Source organism: Bufo gargarizans, chromosome 5 (genome assembly GCF_014858855.1).
Source record: "Bufo gargarizans isolate SCDJY-AF-19 chromosome 5, ASM1485885v1, whole genome shotgun sequence".
Taxonomy (NCBI): Eukaryota; Metazoa; Chordata; class Amphibia; order Anura; family Bufonidae; genus Bufo; species Bufo gargarizans.
This window is the reverse complement of record NC_058084.1, coordinates 105,452,212-105,464,160: the sequence shown is the minus strand read 5'-3', so window position 1 is coordinate 105,464,160 and position 11,949 is coordinate 105,452,212. Positions and strand designations below refer to the sequence as shown.

The 11,949-nt window shown below is 42.4% G+C and overlaps 1 protein-coding gene across 1 annotated transcript in view; it reads left to right on the top strand.

The window, feature by feature from the left end:
- Positions 1-435: 435 nt before the first annotated feature.
- The window catches only part of ADHFE1 (alcohol dehydrogenase iron containing 1), a 53,290-nt gene continuing 41,776 nt past the window's right edge, over positions 436-11,949 (top strand). Inside the window, exons 1-6 of the mRNA XM_044294835.1 lie at positions 436-520; positions 2,595-2,703; positions 6,833-6,870; positions 8,586-8,623; positions 9,219-9,272; positions 10,975-11,129. Coding sequence (XP_044150770.1) covers positions 2,648-2,703; positions 6,833-6,870; positions 8,586-8,623; positions 9,219-9,272; positions 10,975-11,129 — 341 coding nt within the window. The 5' untranslated portion in view covers positions 436-520; positions 2,595-2,647. The remainder of the gene's footprint in view (positions 521-2,594; positions 2,704-6,832; positions 6,871-8,585; positions 8,624-9,218; positions 9,273-10,974; positions 11,130-11,949) is intronic.

Genomic DNA, 11,949 nt, shown 5'->3' with positions numbered 1-11,949 from the left:
ATCTAAAATCAAGTGCAGCAAACAGTGGCAAAAATGTGCCAACCTTTGGCACAAATTCAGGATTTCAAGTGCAGCCACGCTACTAAATGTGAGCTAATGGGGCAGAACACCCTATTCACATGCAGTAGAAACAAATCTTCAGCATCCGTTGCAGGTTTTGCCCATAGAAATGTAACTCATTTTTAGGCAATTTTTGTAGCTGAATGTTTTAACTAAAATGACTGTATCATCAGTTTGCACAGTGCTCTTTTGTCATTGAATGTGGCATATCTGTCTCATTGTTTCTTGCTCCTACAGTCACCCGAGCATACTGAAGATACATCAGTATGCATAGGGAATGTGCAGTATGTTGCTGGCACTGTTTTGTCCCTGTAGTGACCTAGAGAAGGAGGAGTGTACAAGAGATCACATTACTGCCTATGAGAAAACACCAGCACTGAATGCTGGGAAAGACACTGCTTTCCAGTGAAGCAGGCAGAGGAGAAAACCGGATCTGCTGACTTGTCACAACTTGTTGCAGGTATTCCTCTTGGCATTGTCTCCTATTCTCTGATACAATGGAATCTGCTACAATGTAACATTGTTTACTAAATATTATTACACCAGATATGTACACAAACTACAGCAAGGACTGGACAAAGGAAACTACCGTATATGAGAAAGTGTAGTATAGCAGTATGTTCTGGGTGGGCACTTGGCAGCAGATCACCTGCATGAGGGTTCTAGCTAAGGATATCAGGCATGCTCAACCTGCGGCCCTCCAGCTGTTGCAAAACTACAACTCCCATCATTCCCGGACAGCTATCAGACTACAGAAGGGCATGGTGGGAGTTTTAGTTTTACAACAGCTGGAGGTTGAGGATCCCTGGAATATATCAATTCCAATTGTTAGAGATTGTCTCTTTACCTGACATGCACAGTCTAGTGTAACACCTAGCCACAATGAGGTTTAGGGGCAGAGCTGTCATGTGCCTGTTCGCTACACAACTCTATGGCAAGTGTCCAGGATTCGCTGAGAGTGTCCTGGAGTACTGGCACTGTCCAGAATGTAACACATCTGTGATATTTTTGAGTTGGACTTGTCTTCCTCAGTGCTGATCTCTGACTGTCCATTTTTGTGGCTGCAATGTACATTTTTGTTAGTACAGAGAGCAATGCAGTACCATGGAAGTGATAAGTGTGTTACTGGAGTGCACCACCAATGAGCCTCAGGCAGCACCAGGAAGAGGCAAGAGGGGGGCAGCAGAAGGGCCATGGGCAATGAGCGCTTTCATTGTGGCAAAGGGATTAGGTTAAGAAATTGGCATGGGGGGGGCGCCGTTTCAGTTTCCGCCTCAGGCAGCAGAAAGGCTAGGTGCACCCCTGCCGCCACTCCCCCCTTTTTTAGACCTGGCATGAGCGGGGAATAGTCACAGATTGTGGTGCAATCTGCGACAGATATACGCCAGAAAACTGGCGTATATCTGATAGTAAATGACCCCCTATGTTGTTCTGGTGCAGTGACAACTATCATCAGGATGAGTTCAGGGGCATCATTTGCATGACTAGCTCTGTAAACTCAGATAAATGGGTATGGAGACCTCCCAACTCTCCCCAACATTGTCTGGGATTGGGCAAATTGAATTTCAACACCTGATCCTTCCGTACTGGTACCACCAGCGGAGTCTGGCAGCAGGTAGTAGGGAGGTATAGCTGTCAGCTGACCAAACATTCAGCAAACAGCTATTGAAAGTGTATAGTCAACTTAGGCTAGCTTCACAGTAGCAATTAGGATCCAGCAGGTTGTTCCTGCAGGGAACAGCCTGCCAGATCTCTCTGCATTCCGGCATTGCCAAAGCCTGAACGTCCCCATTAACTATAATAGAGACTTGCGGAGATCCGGCTGCAACCCACCAAATATGCCAAGAATCAGCAGGAAGAAAACTATAAAATATAGATTGGTGTCTGGGGGAAGATGTTCCACTTGTTTTTTTACCATTATACCCTGTATACTTCCAGCCACCCTGCCAATTATTAAAGGGCTTGTACCATCTCAGAAATTGGGGGCATATCACTAGGATATGCCCCCAATGTCTGATCGGTGCGAGTCCCTATAGAACCTATACTTAGAACGGAGCTGGAAAGGTCCCAGAGGGTGCACCACGCATGTGTGGCTGCCCTCCGTTCATTCCTATGGGAGCACCGGAAGTCCCCATGAAATGAATAGGGGGCCACTGCTCTATTTACTTCTATGGGGCTGACAGAAATATCCGAGCCAGTGCTTAGTTATTTTCGGCACTCCTATAAAATGAATGGAGGGCAACTGCACATGCATGGTGCACCCTCTGGGACTTTGCTGGCTCTCTTCTAAGTACAGGTACAAGTCTCAGACGTGGGACCCGCACTTATCAGACATTGGGGGCATAGCTTAGCGATATGCCCCCAATGTCTGAGGTGGTAATACTGATGACCATTACTGTATTCCTGGTGTGGGCTACCAGTGATGACGCCCTTTCTGCTTCTTATCCTTATATTATGTATTGTCATTTTCAACGCAGTGTTCACTAATAATGTTTTTCATATTTTTCATATTTTGTGGCTTATATTTTCTTTAGGTTTATATGACATCCAGGTAGAGTCTTCATATTAGCCCTGTCTATAAAATATAATGGCTGCAGGACGGGATAAAGTGATTCATCTCCTGAGACAACTGCACGGAGCATCGTAAGCTTTTCAATACAAATATTTATTTTCAGCCATAATAATGTGTACTGTCTGCTTTTATTTACTACCTTCCTCTAAAACAAAATTTTTTATTCTCTAGTCAGTTAGAAAAGTACATGATGTACTGTAGTGAAGGTAATTTTACTGGTGGCTGTAGTTGTGAGTTATAACCTCCCTTCTGGTCCTCAGCTGTGTCATGTGACCAGCACTCTGACTCTCCAAATGACACAGCATCTTGTTTGTGGACTGGAAATCAATGTTTCTATTCATTCCTATGAAAGCTTCAATGTCAGTCTCATAGCAATGAATAGAGAAACATGACTTTTTGTCCACACATAAGACGCTGTGTCCGCTTGATAGTCAGAGTGTTGGTCATATGACACAGCTGAGGACCAAAAGGGAGAGGATAACTGACAAATACCGTCACCATATGACCATAGAATGAGTCTGCGTCCGTTCCACAATTTTGGACAAGGATAGGCATTTTCGATGAAACTGGTGGTCATGTGAGGTCCGCAAAATGTGGAAAGTACATGGGCCAATTGTCCGTGTTTTGCGGATCCGCAATTTGCGAACAGCAAAACACTACAGTCGTGTGAATGCGCCCTTTAAAATATTACTTTTACTACAATTTACATCTACCTTTCTTAAGGCTCAAAGAATAAAACATTTTGTGGTAGTGCTTCTTTAAAATTAAAGTTTTTTGTTTGTTTTTTGACTTAGCTATTGATGACCTGTCCTCAGAAGGCTCAGAATGGATAAGGGAACCGCAACACCAGTGATCATTTGTATAGGGGTCCAAAGTCACCATCCCTCTCCATCAGCAACAGGTGGAGAGGTGGAGTTTGTATGTTTGTATGGAGCCATAGTTAAGCATACGATCTGCCACCATTGTTACTGAGATGGACATAGGAATTAGAAATAGTAAAAATAAAAAGCAGATTGTGCTATAAAGATAAATTTTGTTGAATAATTCAGTGACTATACTACATTTGTTACTTGCTGTAGTATTCAGATCCAGGAGTTGGTTTGAAAAATGTAGAATATTTTTTGTGGAAAAATCCCTTCAAAGAGGAACTCCCAGAAAAAAATATTTTGTTTCCCCTTTTCATAAGTGAACTTGTGTTACAGACGGGTGTATGGACAATGGTTGTGAAATCACTATGCCATCTAACCAGTTTGGCGTAAGGCTAACTCTAATGATATTATTCTGGCACCTCCATGGTTTTCAGTGTTTAACCCCAGTACAGGGATGTGGACTTCCCTGTGGTTTAGCCAACCAGACTGCTACATCCCTGGAATAGTCCTGGTGTAGTTAGCAGCTGACACACCTAGGTCAGAGACACTGGTGCAAGGCACCAGAAGCACAGGATAGACAGAGTACAGGTAAATCAAAAGGAAACACATAATACAGGCATTAGTCAAAACAGGGAAGATAGGGATGCAAATGAGCTCTTAACAAGCTCTGCCTCTAATGCCACCAGATATAAGGCAGCTGTCCTATAAGCCAATGTTCAGCTCTTTAAATAAGCCTTGAGACATGACTCAGATATTTAATAAGCCAGCACCTCATCTGCAGACAGCTGCTTCGGGGTGATTGCCCCTCATCTGTGCAGAGAAGAGAGTACTGGCTTGAATGCCCTATAAGTCTCCTCACGCCAATTAAGGTGCTCTCTACCCAAGGAGAGATAGTACACCCCAAATCCTGACTTAGGCCTCTCAACCAGTTAACCAGTACTCTCTGATCTGCACTGATGAGGGGCAATCACCCCAAAGCAGCTGTCTGCAGATGAGGTGCTGGCTTATTTAATATCCGAGTCATGTCTCAAGTCTTATTGAAAGAGCTGAACATTGATTTATTGGACAGCTGCCTTACATCTGGTGGATTAGAGGCAGAACTTGTTAAGAGCTCATTTGCATCCCTATCTTCCCTGAATTCTAGAGGAGGATGTATGGCCTATAAGTCTCCTCACGCCGATTAAGACGATCTCTCCCCAAGGAGAGCTAGTACCCCACAAAACAGGGAGACCTGAGAGGTAAAGCTCCAGCACAGACACAAACAGAGTCTAAGCAGATTCAATGAAAGCATGTTGCACAACCAGGGCAGGTCACAGAGCTCAAGAAACATATACCAGGCAGACACAGAACTCAGGAAATATGTAGCAGACTTAACAAACTCATTAGTCCAGCAGATGCTCACACTCAGCCAGGGAAAGGGTAACTCTTGCAATACAGAACTGAGGAGAGATACAAGGAGTCTGATCAGGAGTCACATGATCTCAATTTTAAAAATAGCAGAGGCTGAAAATACATCAGCAAATAGATATGTACGTTTGTTAAATAAACCATTACGTACAGGGCTGGTTTTAGAAACAATGTGGCCCTGGGCAAAATCAAAAGTGGGGCCCCTCAATCTTGTAATAATGTACTAACAACACAGTTACATTCTGTTGATTCCGGCTCTCCCTCACAGATTTATACCCCATTAAGGTCCTCACACAGATCTGCACCCTCAGGCCCCCAAAATATGCCACATGCCCCCTCCCCTCACAGCAATGAGTTCTCTTCACTCACGGTATCTAAGAGTGTTAAAAACCGGAAGCGTCGGCTTCTTTTTCAGGTGCACTTTCCCCCCAGCGGAAATCGGGGAAAGCACCCTGTTCTAAAAATGAGCCGCAGCCTGTACTAGGCTTCCAGGCTCATTGTTAGCATATCCCAGTTCCGGCCACTAGATGGCAGCACTGAACTGTGATATAGTGATTTCTATACAGAAAAACTGAGCAATTTCCATTATTCAGTATAAGTTGCAATCTGATTATTGCAAGTTGTGGTCCACTTGGGGACCTAACAAAAAGTAATATAAAAAAAAAGTAAAAAAAAAAGGTTTGAAAAAAAAAAAAATTTCAGTAAAATCACCCCACTTTCCCCAAAATAAAAATAAACAAAAAAGAAAATAACATTATGGGCATTGCCACAAGCAAAAACGCCTGTATTATTAAAATATAAAAAAAAGTTAGCCCATATGGTGAATGGCATAACAGGAAAAAAAAAAAGGCTGATTGATTTGCTGTTTTTTCATCACTTTATCTCCCAAGAAAACTGAATAAAAAGTGATTATCATACACACCCCAAAATGGTGTTGTCAAAAACGACAGATCGCCCTGCAAAAAATTAGCCCCCACACATCTCCGTAGACATAACTATAAAAAAGTTATGAGGGTCAGAATATTGCGATGATAGGAAAAAAATTATTTTTTACAAAGTGAGTCCTGATGAGGCTTACTGAGGCCTATAGAGCTCCTGAGTGGGTGTGCTGCTAGGGTTGCCACCGTTCCCAACAATATATACTGGTTAAAAGATTGGCCTGGATTAATACGGGTGTTATTTGATAATATTTTACGTTTTTCTCTATTTTATTTTCAATAAAATCAAATATGGAGTCAGAGTAGGGACTCCTAAGCCGGGAAGTTCGGACTCTGGAGTCCTGACTGTAACGGTGGCCTTGATTACATATACCATCTCACTTCCATAGAGCAGACAAAAAAAAACTGTGTTCCTGTTTAAGTGTTAGGGTTCGTGCACATGCTTGTATTATAGCTCCATTTTGTAGGGCTGCTATATAGGTGTATCATCCTTCTACTGTGCCTTCACATGCCTCTGATTTCATATGGATTCATATAAATCCTAATGGATCTATCAGGTTACAGAGGGTTTTTGCCGGGTAATAGACAGTGTGGAGTTCTTTAAGCCATCAAAAGAAAAAAAAAGTAAAAAAGAAATAACAAATCTGATGGCGTGAAGGCAATCTCATGCCAGCCAATTGTATTTGACATCAAATTATCCCATTGAATTGTTGAAATTTGGATTAAGTTTTTCTGTAAAAACGATGGTAAAAATTAGGGTACATAAACAGGACAATGTCAATAGAGTCTATATACTTATATACCCGTGATGGCTAACCTCCGGAACGCCATCTGTGGTGAAACTACAACTCCCAGCATGCTCTATTCATATGGAGTTCTGAGAACAGCCAAGCAAGTGTATATCTTGGGAGTCGTAGTTTTACCACAGCTGGAGTGCCGGAGGTTAGCCATATAGTATTAATGTTCTTCCTTTCTTTATATTTAAGGTGCAGATGTCCAGCTCATTCTCACACTTACTCCCAAGGTAGGAACTGAACCCCATGAAATAAACTTGAAACCCATAATTCTGCAGGTCAGACAGGAATATATATATATATATATATATATATGCACATACATATTTTCTGCAGCTGATTTGTTGCAGACTATGTTGCATACAGTAGGTCCCTTTTTTTTCCTACAGTGTGTGTATTGGTTCAAATCTCACCCGCTTTGTTGGTACTGTAAAATGCTATGGATTTTCCATCCACAATTCTGGAAATTATCTACAATACCAAACAGCCTATGGGCTAGTGTGGCTCTGCCTCTGGAGGGAAGCGGCCATGATTTTCTAATCTCATACAATTCCCTTAAGTTTGTAAAGAGGTTATTTAAAAGGGTTTTCCCATGACAACAACTAATCTACTATCCACAGGATAGGGGATAAGTGTCTGATCTGATTTCGTGAAAATTTTTATTTGTCATGAAGCCGAATTTGGTACGTTTTCTTTAAAGTGGTTGTCCAGGTTCAGAGCTGAACCCGGACATCCCTCCATTTTCACCCCGGCAGCCCCCCTGACAGGAGCATCGGAGCAGTTCATGCTCCGATGCTCTACTTTGCCCTGCGCTAAATCGCATTTTTAGGAGTTCCAGTGATGTACCGGGGCTCTCCATGGGGCTGACAGGAACCCCAGTGACGTCACCGGCACTGATGGGCGGGATTTTAGCTCTGCCCTAGCCAGTAAAACGGCTAGGGCTGAGCTAAAGCCCGCCCCTCAGAGCCGGTGACGTCACCGAACACACTGCCAGGCGGAAGTTACCGCCCGGCAGTGTGTTATTGAAAACACAAGAGCCCGTGCCCTGCGCGATTTAGCGCAGGGCACGGGAGCGCATCGGAGCATGAGATGCTCCGATGCTAGGCTCAGGGGGGCTGCCGGGGTGAAAATAAGGGTATGTCCGGGTTCAGCTCTGAACCCGGACAACCCCTTTAATCAGGATGGCCTTGACGGCCTCTCTGCGAGCAAATGGATGAGGTGAGCATGAATTTTTTGCTTTTAACCCCTGAAAGGCCTGAATGTGACTGTCAGATGCCGCGATTAGCATTGAAAGCAGCATCTCAGCTGTTCAATAACGGGCGGCGGCACAATCGCCGTTCCCTGTCATTGCGCCCACTACATACAATGGAATGCGACTCATGACAAACTAATTCGTAACAAATCAAATTCCTTTGTGAACTTCGGTGAAGCAGCCGAATCTAATTTTTGATAACTTGGCTCATCTCTAATGTCGACTCTTGATTCAACATGCACTCAGCTATCCCCCATAGAGCTCAATGGCCAAGCATCCATGTCTGCCACTCTATTAGGGGGAACACCCTCCCCTACTGTGTCCTTCTCCCATACCATGTAGATTGTAAGATCTCACGGGCAGGGCCCTCTCCTTCTGTACCACTTTGTAACTCGTCTTGTTTATGCTTAGTGCAATTGACGGTATTATGTATGTGCACCGCTTATCATATGTACAGCGCTATGGAATGAATGGTGCCTTAATAATATATAATAATAATAAAATAATAACATAGTCCCCTGTTCTAGCGATTGGCAGGGGGCCCAGGGCTCAGAGCCCCGCTGATCAGACACTTATCCTCTTTCAACACCTTTAATTTTGTCAGCCACATTTAGGATGTTTTGTTCTTTATAAAATGGTCGTAGAATGTATTTTATTTGTTTCACTGATGCATTTAAAATACTTTACTTTTAGCTAAATCATCTGAGATAACAACAGATTATGCTTTTGAGGTAAGTGTGCTTTATGAGAGACGAATCTTGTACAACTTTAACAACGTCAGCCGAACACTTGTTCTCCTGTCAGCTATTTCTCTTGAATCCCTCATACAATTACACATTCAACTTGGCTGAGCATGCATGTATTGTCAGTGGGGAGAGTGGACTAAGCTGCCGTCAGACTCCTCTAGTGGGAGCTTATCTTCCCAAAGAACAAAAAATAGACTGGGTGTTGAAATCTAACATGCATGATCATGCAGGAGAGAGTCCAGAGGCCCCTGTACACATAGTTGGCCACTACTCGTCTCATGCACACAACCGTATATTTAGTCAGCATCTGATCCGCATTTTCTGTGTGCTGTCCGCATCTGTTTGTCCGTCCAGCAAAAAAGATAGAATGTGTCCTATTCTTGTCCATTTGGCAGACAAGCATAGACATTTTTATAACAGTGTGGGACAGCAAAGTGTGGAACGCACTTGGCCGTTATTCGAGTTTTGCGGATCCACGGTTTGCTTACTTACAAAACACATACAGTCGTGTGAATGTAGCCTTATATGAATGGGTGTCTTGGGGACAATTCATTTCCATGTATTTTTTTTTTCCTTTCAGATGGCTGTTTCTAGCATCAGATATGGTGAAGGTGTTACAAAAGAAGTGGGAATGGTAATGAAAAAACACCTAACAGCCAGAACTGAATTCAATGGGACACATGCATCAAATGATATAAACACGTTATACCTTGTGAAATGCTGCATGTTTCCAAAAGATGTTCCATTTTCTGGGATCTTTCATTACCTCTATGTTCTACCTCCTAAAACACTTACCAACATTTCCGGCATTTTTCAAGCTAGAAAAGATCCTAGACACCCACCGATCAGATAATGATGACCTATCTAGAGTAAAGATCATCAGTTAAAATGTCTTGGAAACCCCCTTTAACAAGAGGCTTGTATGTGCTTTTTAGGTTTGTATGTTATATTCCAGAGGTCGGCAACTTTCAACAATATAGAGGGCTGGCCTAGACTCCATCAGAAGGCCACAAAGTACATTTAGCAATGGTTGGTCAAAGATACACTAATAATGCTTGGTTACATGGTCGTTCAAATTCCCTCAGTATTTTTTGTATCCAGCAGAGAAAACAGAATATATTTTGCCTCTCTTTGGTCAGATCTTTATTTTATTTTTTCAAAATTACGTACATGGTGATTTTGATGGTGGTGATCGTCACAATTTCGGTTGTATTAGCAAAACCCTATTTTTGTGTGTGTGAGTATATATGAATATACACTCTACCCTTACACCAGCTGAACATGAGCAGATCCAGGTGCTGTGCCCTCATAAAAGTCACAATCTGGTATCAGCTGGCTGTCCCAATATACACGGCAGATCCCACTAGCTAAATCCTCGTTCGGCTAATTTTCCCACCCCCATCCCATCCAAGCACTTGCCTGCTAGGTTTGTCTCAACATGCATGTATCCTGAATGGAGAGGAGGAGAAATACACTGCCAAACACCTTCTGGCGACAACTTATCTCAGTGATAACAAAAGGATCAGGCAGTTAACATCCAATAGTTACAAAGTTGAGGTGGGGATGCGAATCCCAATAGCACAATCTCTATCTGCCCCCCGACATCAGCCATTGGAGAAGAGTCAGGAGACCCCCATACACATTAGATGGTAGGCGGTCCTGCCAAAACCAGCGCTTATGTAATGTCCAGGGCCACCTTTTGTCAGTGGAAGCAGACAGCTCCATCCAACCCACATGTTTATTGGAAAAAAAATATGGACATAGACTGGTTTGAGCTCAGCGATAACTGGAGCCAGAAGTGTCTGGCAGCTGCTCATCTCTCTGTAATCTATTGGGATAGCATGCATATTCAGCCAAACAATTGAAACTGATAGTTGTTGGCTGAACAGTTACTTGGCTAGGAGCTATGTGATGTACATGGCCTGCTTACAGGGTCTATTACAGTGCCTGATGTTCAGGCAATGAGAGCATATCCTTGTTAATCGGCTGCTCAATTATACGAGCGAATTATCAGGAAAAACCCTTCGGATGAACGATTGTCCCCAATAATTTGCCTGAAATCGTGCAGTCTATTAGTGCCTTTAGATACTAGATATTTGCTCTTTCTTCTCTTCCCTAACATCATGTCCAGGGAGAGTCAGGAGCGCTCTATGCACATTACATTGTTGGCTGGTTCGACCTACAATACACTAATGTGTATGGAGACCTTTATATATATATATATATATATACTCTTCTAAGGAACATTTTGAATATGAACATATATATATGAGCTTTTATTCAATTTATGCTTTAGTACAAAACTAATAACTATTTATGTATTATATTTTACAAAGGATTTGGAAAATATGGGTGCAAAAAATGTTTGTGTGATGACAGACAAGAACCTTGCATGTCTCCCTCCTGTACAAGCTGTGATCAATTCACTGACAAAGAATGGCATCAAATTCTGCTTGTATGACAATGTCAGAGTGGAGCCTACAGATACAAGGTGACGACCAATTCAATCTAAATGCTTAGGTTCGCTTGGTGTATATAATAGTAAATCGAATAAATGGTGCTTAAAGGTTTGTGAATTTTCTATATTTCTGCACTACTGTGTTTCACAGGTTTTTGTGCTGGAATGCACATAATGCTTCTCATTTAAACAAACAAGTTCTACTTTAGTCTCATCCACATTGTTTAAATGGCCTTCTGGCTTGTCCAGGTGATCTTTAGCAAATTGCAGACGGCCTCAGTGTTCTTTTTAGAGAGCAGAAGCTTTCTCCTTGCAATTCTGCCATGCACACCATTGCTGTTCAGTGTCCTCCTGATGGACCCATGAGCATTAACTAATGTGAGAAAGGCCTTTAGTTGCTTAGAGGTTACCTTGGGTTCCTTTCGTAGACTACTACATGCCTTGCCCTTGGCATTATCTTTTTTGGTCAACCTCTCCTGGTGAGGGTAATAATGGTCTTGAATTTCCTCAATTTATACACAATCTGACTGACTGTAGTTTGGTGGAGTCCAAACTCTTTAGAGATGGTTTTCTAACCTATCCCACACTGATAAGCATCAACATCTCTGCTTCTGTGGCCCTCAGAAATCAGTTTGTTTATGGCATGATACACTCCTACAAACATTTGTTGTAAAGACCAGACTTTACTAGATCCCTATTAATTCACACCTGATGGTAATTCAATTGATTGAAAACACCTGACTCTAATTTCACCTTCAAATTATCTGCTAATCCTTACGGTTCACATACTTCTGCCACTCTCAGACATGTCTAATATTTTTGACTCATTGTTTGATTTGATTATCTTTATCTA